This window comes from Aplidium turbinatum, chromosome 1, assembly GCF_918807975.1.
Source record: "Aplidium turbinatum chromosome 1, kaAplTurb1.1, whole genome shotgun sequence".
NCBI classification, from domain to species: domain Eukaryota; kingdom Metazoa; phylum Chordata; class Ascidiacea; order Aplousobranchia; family Polyclinidae; genus Aplidium; species Aplidium turbinatum.
In genome coordinates, this window is record NC_137472.1 from 37,517,204 (window position 1) to 37,537,766 (window position 20,563).

The 20,563-nt window shown below is 36.5% G+C and overlaps 1 protein-coding gene across 2 annotated transcripts; it reads right to left on the bottom strand.

Moving 5' to 3' along the window:
• Window positions 1-1,023: 1,023 nt before the first annotated feature.
• Window positions 1,024-20,111, bottom strand: LOC145777509 (tubulin polyglutamylase ttll6-like). 2 transcript variants are annotated; one of them, XM_082588899.1, is made up of 14 exons: window positions 19,682-20,111; window positions 18,530-18,695; window positions 17,659-17,699; window positions 17,153-17,271; window positions 16,168-16,298; window positions 15,545-15,701; window positions 15,163-15,306; window positions 14,116-14,274; window positions 10,567-10,719; window positions 8,574-8,755; window positions 8,076-8,264; window positions 6,778-6,946; window positions 4,966-5,175; window positions 1,024-3,199 (listed from the first exon to the last, which is right to left on the bottom strand). In XM_082588899.1, exons 1-14 carry the CDS (start codon window positions 20,100-20,102, stop codon window positions 2,501-2,503), a joined length of 2,940 nt encoding a protein of 979 aa, XP_082445025.1. In that variant the 5' UTR covers window positions 20,103-20,111; the 3' UTR covers window positions 1,024-2,500. The 2 variants fall into 2 exon arrangements, with proteins under 2 accessions (XP_082445025.1, XP_082445035.1); XM_082588909.1 differs by lacking the exon at window positions 1,024-3,199 and adding an exon at window positions 3,245-4,368.
• Between the last annotated feature and the right edge of the window lie 452 nt (window positions 20,112-20,563).

Here is a 20,563-nt window from a genome sequence, read left to right on the forward strand (position 1 = left end):
CTGTCTGCAGATGATACGTAATGCTTTTTCTATTTGCAACATTTTAAAAAATATGTAAACTCAGCTTCGCCCCCTCCAGACTTACGTCCAGTGGTTGAAGATCAAAATTAAATGGAGGGAAAGACAACTAATTTTCGTGTCTATCTTCAGGCACGCCTTTACGTGCCCTACCAAGGACACCGCCGCATGCTCTTGAGCGGTGTCGAAACTGCGCTCTTTTGAGCGTCTCACCAGAATTCACCACTCGGCTATGCTTGATAAGTGATAACATCATTTGGAAACCAACAATTGTCTTGATACGAAGCAAAAGCATCACACGTGCACCATCTAGCGATAAACTAAACAAAAACTGTATAGAGCTATCGACCGAAGACAGCAGGTGGCTGTGTGGAATTAAAATAATTCCGCTTTTATCCAGGAGCACTACAGAAGTTACCGGGTCTTCAAATTATCAAAATAAATGAATTGATTGTTGGAGCAAAATACCAACCAGTAAAAATTGTTTTTACATCATCTGGCGACGTTGAAACGGTGTAAAAATGACAATCTTTATTGGCTGAGATGTTGCATGCAAGAGCAAGTTTAAAAACTATCTAGAGATATAGGTTATCTGTTTATTGGTTCCATCGCTACACGTGGGAACATGTCAAGCCATGTAAGATCATTTAGTTAAGCGCCAGGCTTTGCGCAAGAAGACTGCAAAATCAAGTAGACGCTGGTTCGACTCTCGGGGTGTGCGCTTAAGCAACGCATTTCATGGAATGCCTTCCTTCCATTTCCATTCTGTTAACCTCGGTGACCAAGCTAGACCAAGCCTGCATCAGTGGTTCAAAGAATTTAACTTTCAGTACAAGTATACTAAACTGCAAGGGTTAGGCTAACGAAAAAGCTTTGTAGCCTATGTACGAGGATAAATATTCCCACAATCACTGATGGAAAAATAAAAACGTTTGACGACCCAGACTGGCTCTGCACACACTGCACTGGTTTCCGACAGTTGAATTCTGTAAAACTGACTTGTTTCGAATTCATTTATTGGCAAATTAAATATCAAAAAATATCATTGACGGTTGATGTCCAAAGGACTTTAACAAAATGTTCACGCAACATCGAAGGCTAATCTAGCATCATGATCTACTCGAACACGACCAGATATCTATGTAACTCAACTTCTGAGAGTCTTAACTGATATCATTACAGCTATGACCAATCCATCATTTTTATATTGCTAAAGTTATGTAAATAAAGCAATACTTGCACTTGAACATATTTGTGACACGTTGGGTTTGAGATGAGATACCCAAGCACAATTTACGTGATAATTAAAATGTGATATGTAAGCTGACTTTCCCCACTACACCCTGGAGGTAGTATCGTCATGCAGTGGTTAGATTAGTTGTAACCAATACCCATATTTCAGCTGAAAACTTAAACTTGGCAAAAAACAAAACCACGAAAGATCTCAATGTTCGCATTTGATCAACACATTATGACGTAGGACCCAGGAGCAACCCACGTGATGATGATAACAATTTGGAAATTAACCCACATACCGGTACAGTAGCAAGCTATCCGGCCGTGTTCAAGTAAGCTGTGCCAGCGGTGAAAAAACTTCAATGTTTTGGCAAATAAGAACAAATGGGTGAAACAAAACATAAATAAGAGAAAGGCTTGTTTATAGCACGCAAGTAGTTGGAACTAAAAATCAAAACAAAAACCGTAAAACACTCCACAAACTTCACAGTGAAACAAAGCAAAAACACAGTGACGAATACCACAGTTCTACTGTCAAGAAATATTACTATTTCTCAGGAACTTAGAGTCAAACACGAAACTTGTTTGCAATGTTATTTGTTGATCTTTATCCTTGAATTTATCCGTTGCAATGCAAATATTTCCGTAAATGGTTTTATCATAAATGGTTTATCAACGCTCTTTCATCATTTCTAGTTTATAATTTATATTTGATACGTAATTTACTTTACTGCCGGCTTGGTTTAGTTTTCATTCAGCATTTTTTTCAATATTTACGCTTATGCTTTTTCAATTTTTTACGCTCATGTTTTGGCATTATTGCGTCACTGTAATGTTGTTTAAAACATTACTTGTAGGTTTTAACTGCCCTTTATCAGAACTGACGATGCACTGAATAAGTGCGAAATATATTTTCTGTAACATCTACTGACAACTGATCCCTGTTACCTTAGCAATTGAGGTTTTAGCTTTCTAGATATGGAACAGGGATCGTTTCAGAATAAGACTAGGTCAGAAAGCGAGGCAGACTCCGACGCAGCTCAGCATCAGCCAAGAGCAGTTAGCTATGGTTTTATCATTTCAGTAAATTTTTGCAACTAAACATCTTTAAAATCGTAAAACAACAGATCGTTTGAGAATTTTGTAAGAGGCAGTAATGAACTTCTAGAATTGATTTTGACGCTTGTAAAACAAGATGTTGCTAGCTATGGACTGAGATCAAGTTTCTGACGATTCAATTATTCAACTAAGACATGACCCCGTGTGCCTTTCTTTTGCTCGCTAGAGCGGAACACACTCTCTTTTGGTCTTGAAGTTTCAAGCCACTTTTTAAAGGCCATTCTATTGCAACATTTCTGGTTTGACAATAAGTAAAGTTAGGCTGGGTTTTGTTTCCTAGTACGGTCCCAACAACACCGTTTTGAAAGTGGTGAGTCCCGCTGTTGGACTTTTCTCGATCGGAGTGGTACTTAAAGTTGGTGGTATTGTTCCTGAACGTGGAACCGCTAAACCTCTGAGGGCCACCGAAGACGACGTGATCTTTTTCTAATTTGCGGCAATACAAACCTGGGGTGAAAGCCAAACCTTTAGGAGAATTGCCCGCTCGGCCAGTTGTAGAGAAATTGTTTTTGGCATTGAGGGTCGTGTACATGCGCTCGGCCTGTGCATGATCGCTTGATCCGGTGCGAATCGTAATACGGTTAACATGTTCTTTGGTGGCCTGCTGCTTAGCGCTGTACGATGTAACATGATACTGGGTGGTGGCAAAGCTGCCATTTCTACCGCCGAACATGTTGACGGGGTTTCTATGAAGCGGCACGACGAGAGCATTGTTCTGGCCTCCACGGAAAGTTGAGTTGATAACAATAGGCGGTATGACGTCATCAGTCCTTGGAACGAGCTGCTGGTGCTGCAGATCCAGTGTGTGCCTGACCTTGTCAAATTCCTATATCGGATGAGATAATTAAATTAGGCTACGCTTCAATAAAATAAAAGGATTGTATTTGTCGCTTTTGTAAAGCACACACAAAGGCAATACGCGTTTTCAGAAGAAAAAAAAGTTGATTGCACATACATGTGATCAATTCCGTGAATCAGAAACTTTAACGCTTCTATTTAAAAGAAGGAATCAAACTTTTTTGCAGATATACGACAAAAGTGTCAACCATTAGGGTAGGCTATTATTGACCTAATTTAACTGCATTATGAACAGAAAAACAAACTTTAGTTTATGTACATTTTTGTCTGTTTCAAACAGACAAAGATATTTTTCCAGCATAGAGTTAATACGTTGAAAAATACAAAAACACAAGTTTTAAATTTTCACATATATCAGTGCAATGACATAAATAAAACACATCAGGCCCGCAAAATCTCAAAACCTGGCTGCAGCTACTCATCAATCGTTGAGCTTTTGATCAAAAAATTACATTCTTTCTACGTTGATTTTGTGTTTGTTAAGCATGGAATAAACGTAGAACCAATATAATTTTTTCATCAACGAATCTCACTCCATCGTGCCCATGAAATGTCATCCTACCGATGTCTCAAAACGTGGCTGAACCTGTGCTGGATGTGGCTGAACTGTTAACGCTCGCAACCGTTCATGTGAGCACTGCTGTCTCTTGCTTTTAAGAAACCGTCTAACTCTGCTATCGAGTTGGTCGGCATTTGTGTGATCGCTGGAATCATGCCTTCACTTGCTGGCTGCTTCTGAGATGGGCTTAAAATATGTTGTTTGTGCATGCTTAGTATAGGTTGAACATTTGTTGCGTCTCCCGTGAAAGTCAGGTTCTTGTTTGACCAGTTTCTATTATACCATTTAAAACGAGGCTTCGGAGATCTCCGGCCCGTGTCTGCGCTGTGGTGTGGTCGACTGGTAGGAGTTTGCTTCGTAGTCAGTACTTTCCTGCCTGTCTTTTTACCAAGGTGGTTTGACTTGGCCCTGGGCTCTTTCAAGTACCAGACCCTGTGCTGCTGATTGGAACTTGACGAAAGTAAAGATGATCCGAAGAAGGTTGGTTTTCGCTCACAGATCATTCGTCTCTGCGCTGGCAACGCCATACTCGTTAGATTGCAAACGCCTAGCGATAGTCCAGGATGATAGGGGTTCGTCTGTGAACAGTCAAGATTACGTGATTGATTGTTGTTAGGTGTCCTCATAAAATAAAGTTCCTCAGTGTCTAAATAAACTTTTTTAACATCATGCATTTACAAAATAACCTGAAGCAAAATCTCTGATCTCCAAAACTGCACTTCATATTTAGATTACGATTATACCTTTCTAGACTGAAATCGCTTCACAGTTGAACACTGGTTAATCTTAAAGCGACGAGTTACCAAACCCTCAACAGCACATGGCTACTTAAGTTTCTAAGAATAAAATCTGATGTCCTACACCGCAGCTACTCTGTCTACAGACACTGGATAAAACTGTATAGAAGAGGCCTTCTCTATCAAATTTATAAACATACGCTAATTTAGCAGCAGAATGGTTTGAACGCTTGGTCAATCCCATTCAATCCCATTTCATGAATTTAGTATCTACATTTTGAAGCGTTTATTTTTAGATCAGATTGAACTAAAGATTTCCGAGTAAGATCAGCAACAACAGCAGAAATTGCGATGTAGCAGCAATGGCCAAACGATTTAGTTTAGCCTGTTGATTTTCAACAAAATATAATCATGCACTATAAACTATGAAAACTGTACCTGGGGTAAAACATTTTTGGTGATCCCAGTTGTACCAGGAGTGCAGTGGAGTAAGCGATGGACTTGCTCCACCACTCCAAGGCTTCGGATGAGAGAGTCCCGCTGCAATAAACCACTTATCCTTTCCAATTCCTCATCTTCACTGATCTCAACGGGTTTCGATGTGTCGACGACTATTTCAGCTTCTGGTGTGTATTGGCGAGAAAGAGTCTGAAACACATAATTTAAAATAAACAAAAGTGGACAAAGGAGCTGATCAAAAACGTTGTCCTTAAAACTGCCTTCGGAATCAATTTGGTACGAACCAACACAAACAAAATCGTCAAGATTGGGTTGAAGGTCACTATCTGGTTCCTGGATCTTACGAATAACAGAATCAGCAGTCAGTGTTGGACGACAAGCCCTATCTGTGTCTTGTATATTGATCAGGACAACGCTTGAAAAAGTCCCGTCTCAGACCATCAATTTCTTATTATTGATATGCACGATTGCAAAAACAGCGATAACTGTGCAATTTATACATATTTGTCCGAAATAAATAGAAAAAAGTTTTAAATAGCCATTTTGTCATCAAACATTAAATCAGATCTTAGTTTGGGAACCTAAATACAGTCGGTATCAAGACTGTAGAATATATCAATAGGCTTGCAAAAACTACATAACATCAGAAAAATGACAAAAGTTTGTGGATTCCTGTCAGCCCTATTAGGTCAATGAGAGTGAGACCAAATTGAAAGAAATACTGCAAAACTAATACTAGAAATGACAATACGTGCCAAGAAAAAAAATAATACAAAAACGTAACAACTTTTTGAATTAAAAAGAGCTAATGCAAAACGATGTAGCGTGTATGTACGTAAAGAAACTAAGTGGACTCTCTGTCGAAGCTCTACCCCCGCTAACAATATTATTCATTTTGAGGCTGATTCATGGTTTGCAGAATGCAGACGTTAAATCAATGAAAAAAAGATCCATTTGTTGCAACGTGGGAACATTTCAATATAGCAACAATTTCCGCTTTCAAAAAATACTTTGCAATTAGTCAACGATACAGATGTTTATATCTTTTTCATGTACAATCGCAATTTACTTCTTTGTATGAAAGGACGTTACGCAACAAAGCGTATTGACACAGCTGAAAGTGTGGATGGCTTCACATCACATTGTCAGTCACTTGCGCTCAACAATCACAGAGTGCAGACTTAAGGACTTCAAGTGAGATACGTCAGAGAGCCGTTGGCACACAACGTTGGTTGGCATTTGGTGATAAACCACGACTTTGAAAAAACTTTCTTTCGTCTCGTTTTTCGTGTTTGTATAAAGAAACAATACATCTTTCAACATGACACTTTTAAGTTGAAAATTTGGGTCTAGACATCAACTACCTCATACTTTTAGTTTGTTATTGAAGAAAACAACGGCTGGCACAACAATGAAAACTTACAAATCTGCAGGACATGTCTACAATGAACAATGCATTTTGCGGAATCTCACTTACAATGCAGTTCTAGGCGCCAATATCCAAAGAACAAAGCTAAAAACTATTTTAAAAGAAACACACGCGCAATTCTCTATCAACGCTTGAGAAAATCGTACAGCTCTATGTTTAGCTCAAAGATTAGCCATTGTAAATTAAGATTTAAAAAAGATGCTAAAATATTCACACTAAAAAAAATCAATGTTTTCCATAAACAAGTGGGTGTTTACTTTTTTACCAAGTTCCATAAAGTACTGTTCTTGTTTGCAAGGTTCAATGACTTCACATCTCAAACTTTTAGAATCTAAAAAATTAGTTCTGACAAACCAACTCACCGCTAGCTGCCTCGTGATGGGTCGATGTCGGAAGGGAACAACTCCTGAGGAATGTCTCTTGTCTCCTCCAGCCTCCCCTGCCTCTTTCTTATTGTCAGGTCTGTAGGGACGTCCTTTCAACATCGCCTCCCGTTTCTCCTGCTTGACCCGGATCTCTTCTCTCTGGGCTCTGTTGGTAGGAAGAACAGTTGTTCATGTTAATATTTTGTCTCTACTCATTCAATGATTAATAAACTTTTGGAAAACAATTATACGAATATCATGCTCATTGTGTCGCTGAATGTGGTCTATACTTTAAACTAGAAAAATTGTGCAACCTTTTTGAGCTATGATGAATGTTTTATTTTGAACGGATATCTGTTACACGCTAGACGCTACCAACCAAATATTCACAAAATGCTAAAACATAAAACACATTAGAGATGCAGCAAACCCAAAATTTTTATCCGCACACCGCACCGCAACTGAATCACCTATCCGCACATCGCAATTAATCTGGAATTTTGACAGTGCACCGCACCGCACACCGCAAATTACAAAATTTTCAAAACATTTTTTAACGCGTTATTTTTTAGAAAGTTAATTGTGGCAAAAAGCACCCATGGTATATACATAACTGGTAACCTACTGGTACAGTTGTGCACTAATTGACTAGGCTAACCAGATCATATTCTCTTATCAGCAATGCATCTAAGTTCTAAGACGTCATGCTTTTTCAAATAGAATGTTCCTGGATCCAGTATCAGGACTTTTGAACACTTATTGTAAGCAATAATGCAATTTTAATGTCAGTGGTTTTATGAACTACCCTACACAGACAGAGTAAAACTTATAGCCTGAACTCACTGGGCTAACTGTTATAGTAACTAATGCGGTAGTTGCGCTAGGCCTATACAACATCTCATATATTATTACTATTAACCAAAAACACTAGTACAGCTTCCCTCACAAGCCAGCCCCAAAAACCCTGTCAACTGCAAGCCATTTGCATAGCTTTCAAAGCTTAGGGTTTCCGAAGGAAAAAAATTGATCCGTGTTTCCAATTCCAATTTAAATTTAAACTTTCATAACTGATTTTCTTGAAAAGTTGAAAGTTTACGTTCACGAAAGTTTAATTTCTTGAAAGTTTACGCGGCAAGCGGCGAGGCACGGCTTTGTCATTTCAACCTTCCACGCGGCGAAAAAGTCACAAGCAGCCGCGTACGCGGCACGGCTTGTATCACTAAAACACATCACCACTGTATTGTTATGGATGGCTAATCTCTCTCTCTCATCAAGTCAAATTTTTCAATGCTTACTTGGCTGCTTCTTCTCTCGCCTTTGCAGCTGTTGTGGTTTGGAACAAGGAGCAGCTGTTCTCGAAATACTGATTATACTTTTCGTGGCCTGGACCGGGGTAGATTCGTCTGTAGCCGCCCAGATGTTCGTTTTCATATTTTTCCAACGATTCCAAATACTGTTGCTGCGTTGTCTTCATTTCCTCAAGTCTGAGACAACAGATAAACGTGCCAGAAAATTTAAATCCCTGCTCGTAACGATGAAACTAGTGTGCAGAATTTTACGGAACAATGAAAACGACAATTGCAAACTTTGTGATGTGGAACAATATCTACAAAAACAAATATAAGATTATGAATGTAAATAAATAGTGCAGGAAACATGGCACTGCCATTGATTGTCAAACCGTACCATCAGAGTTTCAAACCCTCTGTAAAAGCGGAAAACTATCGGGATTAAGCTCCATAAGAGACTTTCTCAGCCCGATTTCAATTTTAAATCGTCTTCGTGTTACCTACCTAGATTCTCTAGACTTCGGTTTCGTCATCAGCCTCTCTTTGACTCTTCTTCTATCTTCTTCTAAACATTTCTTACGATCCACCGCTCTGAGGTCTAAGAGATTGAAGGCATCGTACAGCAATCCCTCTTTGACTTCCTTGTCCAGCTTCGCATCCGTGTGAAACGACGGGGAGTGGTTAACCTGTAGGAAGAAAATGAGACTTATATCGCACAGGGTGTGATTTTATCTTTTTAAATCATAAAACCTTGACCAACTTTCTTTTGGCAGACCGTAGATGATCCATGATACCCTTTTGAACCATTCTACCACACTGCGAATATTCAACATCAGTGAAAGTTATTAAACCAACACATGCGTAACCTGTTCACTGTTCAGTGTTCACAAACCTTGGTAGGTGCTTTATTTCTGAAACGTTTAAAACTATTGCAAACATGCGATGTTAAATAACGCGCAAATAACGAAAAACTTAACGGCTTGCTCAGCAATAAATGCAAGTTCATTTTCATGATCAAACCAGCAAACAAGCGTTCAAACGTTTACATAGAGATTATCCCTAAGAGCTTGCTAAGAGTAATCGCATAATCAAACACTGCTGTAATAACAAGTTGATTCCACAAATAGCAATACAAGAGCAATCCACAACCTTGTCCTGTGCGAAGTGGAGTGACTCTCAAAATCAGCTAAAAATGACGTAAGATATTATCACACACGGATGTAGGAGGCATGGCACGCACTTTGATTAAAAGCGCAAAGTGAAAATATTTGTCTTGTCTACTTTCCAACGCTAAAACTTCGCTAAGGTCTAAGCAGGTTAACTTTACCTTAAATCAGTGGTTCTCAACCGGGGTCCGTAAAAGTTCCCAGTTTACAGTATGATTGATAAATCACGAAGTTCAAAAATTGGTTGGTTGTGCTTTATTTGTGTATTACTGTGATTTTCAAACTGTACTTCCCAACGAACTTGTTCGATGTCCTTTGAAAGTTTAAAGGTTTGGTTTCTTAACAAAAAAAATATCATATATAGGCTAAATGAATTAATTTTTTAATAAGGCTTTGTTCAACTCAATCCTTTTGAGACAGCAGTCTATTGATCAATGCTTAACTTAGAAATGCAAACGTTAGTCAGCAGTCTATCACCACTGACAGTTTTGCAATGACAAAGATTATAACAAATTAATATAAAGCCTGGTCAACAGCCTTAGTCAATTTTTAGAATCAAACTGTTAAAATTAACATCGTAATTTATAAGCTTAACAAATTGTCAAAGAACTACGTTTGTTTTACTTATACTATATATTATATATAAAAAAGGGAGAAATTGTTTGTAACGGTCGCAAAATTCTATTGATTTTTGATAAAATTTATTAAAAAACATCTAATCAACATATAGATTACTGATTTTTGATGCTGTGTGCCACCATAGCTCATAACATAACTTCGTCAATGTCATCAATCGTCATAAGTGCGTTGCGAGTTCAGAAAATTCTTCTAAGTGTGTCCTTTCGAAACTTATGAAATATTTGATTCCATTATAGGAGAAGCGATATACCAAAATTTCAGAAATTTTTTTTTAAGGGTCCGCGACCGCTTCGAAGGTACCAAAGGGGTCCGCCAAAACAAAAAGGTTGAGAACCACTGCCTTAAATCCAAAGCACTATTAAGAGAATTTGTATAGGCAAGATGGACTACTACTACTACTGCTACAGTCTATTGAAAATTATCTCAGATGAAAGGAGAAAGACTCAAAAGAACATGCTACTAAGGTTATGATATAGTTTTAACGATCACAAAATAAATAAACACAAAAACAATAAACTTAAACCAATTTGGTCAACAAATAACGAAATCTATTTGAAGCAGTTTAATTTTTCTTTTGTAATTCCGAATTTAGTCTACGTCATACAAAGAAAGCTAGTCCCCCAAAACAAACTCAAACAATTCGCTATTATCCGCTCCAAGGAAAGCATATTATAGATGAAAATATAAATAACCTCGAGAACCCAGGCCTTGAGTTTCTTGTCCAGCATCACATCAAAGCCAAGTATTTCAAAGCAAGCACTGCCGCGTAAGTGGTTTGGGAAGCAGGTCCGGTAATTATGTTTCAGAATCGGATGAGCAGAGATCAAGGTCTTGATGACAACGTCCTGAATGAAAGGATGGAGATACCATAAACGTTAAGTTTTATTAAATTATTCAAGGAAAACTCCTCAGAAGACAATAGCATTTTTTCACACAAAATTCTGCAATGCTGCAAAAAATTTTCCACAAAATTCTGCTGATAAACTATATTAAAATTGAAATAATTCAATGGCTTTTAATTTATCATGGGAATTGCCAGCCGCAATAACTTAATTGGTTAAGCACTCGGCTTTGCAAACAAAGAAACGAAAGGATTAAGCAACTATGCTTAAACGCTTGGCCTGTGCCATTCGGTGACACCTACATAATGGACTAAATCTACAAGCAGCAACACTTTATAACAATCGGAAATTTTGCAAACTGGCTGTTCGGGTGATCGTGCCTGCATCAGTAGTTTAAAGCATCTCCAAACATTCAAAGCTGTCTGCAATAACACCCTATTAACAGTGGCGCCGCCAGACCTTCAACATTGGGGGGGCAAAATATTGACAGTGCAAGACAGTAGCATAGTAAAAAATTTTGAAAGGGGGGGTGTTGACAGCCGGCGGGCGAAGCCCGATGGCGTGTTCGCCGAAGGCGACACTTAGCGGCGGGGGGTCTGGGGGGCCTCCCCCAGAAAATTTTGAAAAATCACTTTCAGTTTGGTGCATTCTGAGAGCATTTTCAACAAAATTGTGGGTATGAATATTCCTGTAAAATGGTGCTGTCCGGTGGCATAGCAAAAGGATAAGATCATGTTTTCTTCGGCATTTTTCGAAAATAAAGCTAAGTTTCTATGTTTTCTTGTTGCTAATTCCAGACTGAGATATTTGAATGTTTGGTACTGGCAAAACTCGCTCTTTTAATGCAGTTTCGTTTAAAATTAGGCAAACTTTGCTTTAGAGACATAGGTTGATTGCTTTTTTTTGCGAGATTAATACAGTTTTATTTGGTCAATTTTCTCCTTGGTTGATTCAAAAAACGATCTTATTCCATTAAGTCACTAACTTTTATGCTCTGAAGTCAACCCAAAGTTTAGAAAATGTAACGTCATAGAGGTCATACATCTTGATGAGTGTCAAACAAAAAGCTTTGAGACAATGAAGTTACTTTAGGCTATTTCTGATATATTCAAGTTTTGTATAACGAATAGCTGTTTAGATGTTAATCTAGATCGAACAGGCGATCTCAGCAGTTGCAGATGGCTTGCATCCTTGCACAGTTTGACGAGAAACTACATCATAGGCTACAACTTTTCTTGTAAACAATGTATTAACATCCGTAAATTCAATTTGAAAGGTTGAAACCCCCGAACCCCCTTCCCTTGGCTACGCCACTGGTGCAAGACAGTGGTATATTATTTAATTTCTTTTGTTTTCTACCAGGGCTGGAAAAAAATTTTAACTTTCCGGGAATCTGTTTTTTAGAGAAAAAATTTCCCTCGGCTTACAATCACGATAATGAGAACCTTATATTTTACTAATCTCCGGAGCTGACGTAAACCTTAAAAGTCATGTCGACATATTCTTGATGCCCCCCTTATTGAAAATTGTTCTTTGTAATTCCGCTTTGAAGGAGGATTACGACTATGAACAAAAGAATAAATTTTAAACTTCATTTTGAATTGAAAAAACATGACGTAATGTCTTCCAACCTTAGTTATATATTTTTTCATTACGTAACGTCTTGTAGGAATAAATTGAAAATCAGTATGATCACTCAAAATGAAAGCAATGGGACTACGAATTCTCACTAAACCAATCAATCAATGGTCTTGTTGCACTGAAGATGACAACCTTATATTTCACTGATCCCCGGAGCTGACGTAAACCAGGCATAGATCTGTTGACTCAATGCAAACCCTTTGAAGGTTGGGGGGGGGGGGGGGGGGCTGTCAATTCAACTTTTTTGTATCAACAGTTGTATCTCTAAAACTACTGAGGCTGCGACTACGAGATTTCTTGACTTTTCCTAACTTTTATTCACCTCTATTGAGCTGAAATTTTGAGCGAATAAAGGGTATAAATTGAAAAACATCAGGCATTTCTCAGCACATCCTTTGAAATATTTCATATTCTATTGTGAAACATTTTCCCACCAGCTGGATGAAAGTAGCCTAATTAATTTGGCCCATGTCTCGTTAATCCTAACTGTTTCACAGCGTGAAGGGCATTGGCTGTATGTAAAATAATGTAAAAAAAATTAATCACAACATTACTATGCACGTTCTTCATTACTCTACCAAAAAATAATGTGTAAACTCACGCTACAAATTACACTCATAAGTGACTTCAACATTTCAACGTATATGAGCAGTTCTAAAATTCACATAGTTTTAATTTTCGGATATGCTCAGCGTGAATAATTTTACAAAGTGAATCCCAAATTTTGAAACCATGCCAAAATAACCGAGATATCACTCCTAAAGCATAAGAAGAATTGACAGCCCCCCCCAAACTGAGCAAGACTCCAGGAGCCCAACCTTCTAAGGGTTAAAAGTCATGTCGACTTATTCTTGATGCCCCCCTTATCGAAAATTGTTCTTTGTAGTACCGCTTCGAAGGTGGATTACGACTATGAACAAAAGAATAAGTTTTAAACTTCATATTTGTATTGAAAATACATGACGTAATGTCTTTCAACCTTATCACATTTTTTTCATTACGTAATATTTACCACCACCAAACCACTTTTGACGATCGAATTTGTTAATTTATTATTCGGTAAAATGTTTAGAAGATGTCACGTCATTACGCTGATTTGAGATATAATTTCATTCATGACGTCGTATGGATGAAAAACTTTTACAAGTTTTATGCTCTGCTGAGATTAAAGAAGAAACATAAATGATAAATATTGGAGAAATTGAGTCTCCTTTACAACTTAAGAATCGGACAACTCAAAACTGCTAAAACAAAACGTTTTGTTTAAGTGAAAGAATCACTGCAAGCAACCAATGCCAAAATGCGCGCGGAAGAAGTCATGGGAGTGTGAGGGATCAAAATTTTAACAGGTTGTTATTTTTCTACATCAATGTGACGTTAGTTAAAACTTTAAAAAGTCTATATCTTTGCTTCTGTAGAAAATCTTTTAATCTACTGTACAATTCAGTCATCAAAGTTTTCCATACTTTTTTTTAAAGAGAGAGCTTTTACCCCCCCCCCCCCCCTTGCAACTTGAGTTGACTTACTTGAGGTTGGGATCCAAATATTAAAAAAAAAAATATTAATATGTATTAATAAAAAAAAAAAAATTAAAAAGATGATGCCCAAAACATTGGGGGGGCAGCTGCCCCGCCTGCCCCCCCCTGCCGGCGCCACTGCCTATTAAATTTGCAATACTTACAGTATGTACAACAATAGTTCATATCTTCTCGTTGATAAAAACGATTTTAAACTTCTACCAAGCACTTGCTTTCTTACCTCGATACTGGCCCACATCTTCTCCACATCATGACCATGTTCTTCCAGCCACTGGCACACTGTAGCTAACTTTCTTTTACTTCCTGATTCGTCATCTCTGATGAAGTCATCGCTGTTTTTATTGATGGCATAGTTGGTGAGGTGCATGCAGACCTCTTCCTAAAAGAAATGTTGAAAAATGAACAAAGTCATCATTGAGAGTTCATATGACAGTTCATCATATGGGCATGAACAATGATCACAATATCAATAAAACAGAACGATGCCTACAAATGTAAAGAAATGCCACTGTCATGAGATACATGAATATTGAGCTTTTTAAAAATATAGTTTCAAGTTCAAGTAAGTTTAGAAAATTTTATCAACGCATTCTTTGGTATTGTTCCAGGTTCCGGGTATATTAAAAAATAACAATGAGATGTAACTTACTCACAGCAAGAATAGCAATTTGACAAAAGGTCATACACATTTCGGTTAATCAAAACAATTGAGGAAAATAATATTTTTTGAATGACAGCAACAAGTACATATAACTGAATTTTTTCCATCTAAGTAAACTTTATCTTGTTGTATAAATCATGTCTGGAAAAGCTACTCAATGCTTTTAGCAAACAAAAATGACGACTGATCTAAAACAAAAACTTTAATAATTTTATGTCAAACTTTCAAAACATGACTTAAACAGATGAACACAAATATTTGCTACACAGTGGTCGACCTAAAGAATGAATTATAATTGAAAAGGTTTAACGGAGTAGTAACATTGAAATGTCTAACCCAGGTAGCATGATTGTCAGACGTGAAAACGATGTAAAATGGTAAATTTTTCTACTTGAGTAATGACGATCCTTTGCTGACAACACCAGTTGGCCACACGCGAAAGCACAATTTAATTGAGAAGCAGCGTTTGCAACGTTGAATGGATGTAAAAAAACTGATTTGCGAAAAAAAAACTGAAAAAAAAACTACGCTCGTTTTCCAAGATTGTAGGATAGAGAAGCTAGGAGAGTTTAGCAAATGAAAGTGAAAATTCGAAACCAAACTTACCAAGTTATGATTGTTCGGTTCTTGGTATTTCTTGGTGGCAAACCTTCCCAGACCTTCTTTGTACATAAATATGCGCAAGGGGTCGCAAGAAGTGACAAGAACATACAGTCGGAAGTCGAACTTGAATCCATCAATTGTCAAACACTGAAAATATTCGTTTTTTATATTTTTGCACAATTCAAAAAATTGATTGAACGGTTGAAACCAAAAAATTATTTCAGAGATCTTTCTTCCGAAAACCGACTACAACCAGTTAATACATGATTGGGCTACACAGGTTTCTGCACAAAATGTTTCCAAGTTGTGTGAGAGAACATCACAGAGCAGGTACAAACTTTGTGTTTTTATATACTATTACATGATATACAGTATATATGTTTACCTTGTTTAAATACTGTTGGCATATCATATGTTCTCCCGGTTTTATGTCTTTGGGATTCTTTGTTAAGAATATTCCTTTTCCCTGACAACCACTTTCTGGCTTGCAGATGAAAGTCTTATTCTTCTTTGACCGACAATAGGCTTGAAAATCGCTGTAGCTGTGATGTTTGTTTGAAATTAGTAAGTTTAAGTCTGCACATACAAATGAGAAAAAGCACTTACAATAAAAGAAAGAACTTGTATTTTCCGGCACCGTGGTTTAATTTTACCTCTCAACAATCTTCATCAAGTGGAAACAAACAATTGAAATCAGTCCCGTTGGTTTCCCAGGCCTTTACATCAATTACAATATTGAGGATTATTCAAAGAAACGTGCAACAACAAAATCGTATGTGGCAAAGCCGGTTATAACTGGTCCAAACCTGATCAGACATGCCCAATTTTTACGGCCATTCACGAACACAAAGGAGAGCTTTATTGAAAACAACTTCTGTTTGAAACAAAATGTAGTTCAATCATCGACATTCGCAAAAGGAGGGGGGTAAAATATTTTCCAAAGAAAACTTAACATTGGAAAGTAAAACTGCTATAACTTGGCTCGTTTCAGCTCTAAAATCTACTCACTCTGCAGGAAGGCACCAGGTTTTAGGAAAGCAACTGTATTCTTTTGGGAAAAGTTTATGGAGTCGATTGAGGTTTCTGGCTAGAAAGTCCTTACGACATATCTCATTCATACCCGGGAAGTGATTGATTTTCTAAACACATCAAGCAAACATCCTCAGTTGACAGACTCACTGTATCAACCACGGCTATGTTTGCTATGTAAACATCGGACGCTCGCATCATGTCACGACTATCAAAGCTGCTTTTGAAACGAACAACGCACATAACCTAACAGGTGGTTTAAATGCTACCAAGTTCGGCTGATTGTTATTTGAAGTTTTTCCTTAATATTTTGATAAACAAACTCTGCATATTTGATTTAATCATTGTTTTTTTTTATGTGAACACGGAATTCAAACTAGAAAATTGAACTAAGCCAAGAGCAAACAAATAGGCTACAAATTAGAAATGAAATTTCGCATTTTGATGTGCATGGATGGTTTGTTAATAGATACGGTATAGGCTACTTTCAAAATGAAGTTACTCTTCTTCAACAAAAAGATTTAAACGAACAATATAAAGATGGCATTTAGGACTACTTCAAGAAGACAGTGTCATATTCTGCATGAATGATAAATCAAAATCGTCAGTGGACAGCATTGTAATGAAACAATTGCCAACTGGTTTCCACGGTATGGGTGATAACGGTGTCCGACAAATTGTTGGTAAGCAATTGTTCGTAAAGCAATTGTTCGTAAAACAATTGTTCGTAAAATTAATTCTTCGTATAACAATTCTTCCTAAACCATTTTTTCGTGCATGCAGTTAAAATTTGATGTATACGAAGAAATGCTTTACGAAGAATTGTTTTATGGATTTCATTTTACGAAAAACAGTTTACGAACAATTGTTTTACGAACAATTGCTTACGAACAATTTGCCTATAACCGGTGATAACAAGACTCAGCACAGCAATAATTTACTGACAAAGCAAGAACTACGGTACCTGAAATCTTCTCATCTCCATCACCCGTTCCAGAGAAACGGAATAATCCGTCCAAAAGATGGTCCATTCCTCATCTTCACCTACCTCTCGCATTCCGTATTTTCTGCTCATTCGTCGAACTAAAAAAAAGTGCACTAAATTAATAGAAAACAAATGTAATTTCTATCGGTCCATGGAGACCGATCAACAACTGCTACCGAGTGAATGCGAATTACAAAATGTTCATTACATTAGTCGAGCGGAGGTAGTTGACCAAAACAACCCAAACAAATTAGCTTCAATTTATGGTGAAATCAGAAAAATTGATCATGGCAAGGGGATTGATAGACAAGTTCTTTGTTTTGGAAAAGTAAAACTTTTGAAAATTGCTTAAAGTGTTGAAAGGCAACAGACAACAAAATGAGGTTTTCCACAGCGAGTGCAAGCTTCTTACAAACCGTTCAGTTCTTTTAATTCTCAGATGACAAATGCATAACTTTTGTTTTTTAAGTCATAAACTTGCTTACCACTGTCATATTTGCAGTTAGAAGTACAGATTCCAATCCATCTGAAATAACATGAGATTGCAGTGCAAACTGGAACAACTTATTAACATTGATATTCCTGAACTCTCAGAAAAGGAGCGCATCTCATCATAAAAAGTTGTAACATGACTGTAAATAGTAACTTAGCTTCGTTTTTAGCACTAGTTGACACGTTCATCTGATGAAATTGAAAGTAAAAGCAACAATAAACAGGATGGTTTATTGCTTCACTGACGTTTTGCGCACCATGATAATGCGCATCCTCAGAGCGAATAACATACAAAGTAAAATTTCACAAGGTTATATACTGCAGTGCGATTGAAGGCAATTGATTGAATTATATATAATTCAATTTCATCAGATGAACGTTGCAACTAGTGCTAGAAACAATAATTGTCCTGATGAACACCCAAACTTTTCAGTATTAATTTTAGTAACTTAGTTGTTAGCCTACAATTACTAAAACTTCAATGATAGTAGTCAGTCAATAAGTCAGTTGATAAAGAATATTATAGTATGGGCTAACCTAAATTTATAAGCAGGCTTTATACCTTAATCAACTACGAACCGGTAGATTTTGCTGAAAATCCAAAATAGGACTAAATGTAAATTTTGTGAATGAATCCAATGAACAAAGACAAGCTGGCATATGTAAAAGCTTAAAATATCCAGGGAATTTGAACCTAATGAGGTCTTTCTTCTTTCAAACTCATCCCTACCAAATCAGGACAGCTCAGCCTGATTTATAACTTATAATGTTTTAGATGCATATATATTGCCAATATCATATGGCATATCGCTATGTGTAGGCTTTGCAACCTCACCGGGTGATTGAACCATTGCCAACACTCACTTTTTCTTTTTCTTCTTCTTTTTTCTTGAAGGACTGGAACAGGTAACAGAGGTAGAATCATCTGTTTTCTTAGATAGCAATGGAGGATCTTCACCGAGAACTTCTTCATTTGCATCAGCCTGACCAACCTCATCTTGAATTTGTGAAGAAATATTCGAAAATTTACCTATAGAAGAGTATTGACTGTCATCAACACACTTCAGAATAACACAAAGCAATAAACTTTGAAAACAATGCTAGTTGTTAGTTGAATATATTATGAAATTAGACAGGAAAATATTGTTGTGCTTTTACATTCATCAGTCCTATGATAAATATTGCCCTAATCAATTATTTATAATTGCATATTTCATGCCGGTTATGATTCTCAATAAGGTACAGGTGGTAGGCTAGGCTATCCAAGTTGATGTTAAATTATAAACTTTTATCAACCATAAAGTTGTTTTAATTTGAAATGGTAGAACAAGAGTAACAGTTGGAATGCTTGGGAGACAAAAATGAGAAAAAATGATGTACACAGCTTATAATTCAAAAGACATAATTTCTTTCCTTTAATCTTTACATTCTTTTTAATTATATATTTTAATAAAAATTATTATTATCAGTCAAATAGCATAAGAATCCATACTAAAGTACAGTTCTAACTTTCATTTTCTCTTTGTAATAAATGCTAACAACCATCATAATTAAAGAAAAATAAATTACCATTAAACATAAAATACATGTGCTTAAATATTTTAGTAAATTTTTATAAAACAAAATCAAAGCACATATGTTATACGGGTATACAATCTGAAAACTTAATATACATTGCTCAAAACTGCAATAATTTTCATGCGACTTTCTTCAAGAACTTGTTAGAATAAAGGCCTGGGTTAACTTCATTCTGATGACAGGTTGGTTTTATTCTGACAACGATCTTCTGAAGAGAATCAGAAGAAAAGTAATGCAGTTTCGAGCAATAAACCACTTTTTTCTCATCATCTTCAAATTATGTACCGTATAAAAAAACAAGAAACTATTACTGTAGGCACACATCAATAGATGCAACTCCGGCTTCTACAGTTTTTTATTGACAACATACAATGCATAAAAGAAAAAAAATAGTTTTTTGAACAAAGTTGATATTGAAAATAAAACAAAGCAGATTACCAGAAAGAATTGGATCAGTTTCCAGAGTGGCAGAGCTGATACTTAAATCCTCATCCTCTGCAACACATGAATATGATCCAGCCTTGCGAGGTGATATGAAGGGTATTTCCGAATCAATAAGAGACTGTGGTTCTTTAGATGAACTTTTAATGGTTGGATGATATAACAGTAATGAAGACTGAATAGCATTTGTAGTGGAATTGTCTGTTATTTTCACCAGCTCTGAATCTCCTATATTTGCATTTTTACTGCTCTCTGCTAAACTGCGCTCAGACAGAAGGTCAGTTGGTAAATCCTCAAGTAAAATTAAACTTGGTTCATTGCTTTTATTCTCGCATTTGATATTGTCTAGTTGTAATTCACTGAGTCCATCACTTAAACGACTTTCATTTTTTTCCATGATATTATAAACACTATACATATACTGGCTGAAACTGAAACAAAGGGTATTATACAAAAAGATAACTAAAAAACACAATTTACTAAACAATGCAAATAGGCTAGAATAGCCTATTTAACATTTTTAATGTATCAAAGCAAGTGATACCAAAACAAAAATATCATATTTTAGTATATCGAATGGTAAGATAAAACAACATAATATGCACATATTTGATTTGCATTCCAGATATGATTTGCTTTTCTGATTTCCATCCTTTTTTCTACCACTGCAGAAATAGCAGCAACATTTATCAAATGGATGAAAAAGCAAACGCAAAAACAAACAAGGTTTATTGCTTCACTAACATTGCACCTTTCATAGTAAACAGTTCTAATAAATATTCAAACATTTCAGTATGGTGTTCAGTTTTTCATGGTTTCCCATTATTTATGAAAAATTTATTCACTTCAGAGTGTTTTGAAATAATAAAACTCTGTTTC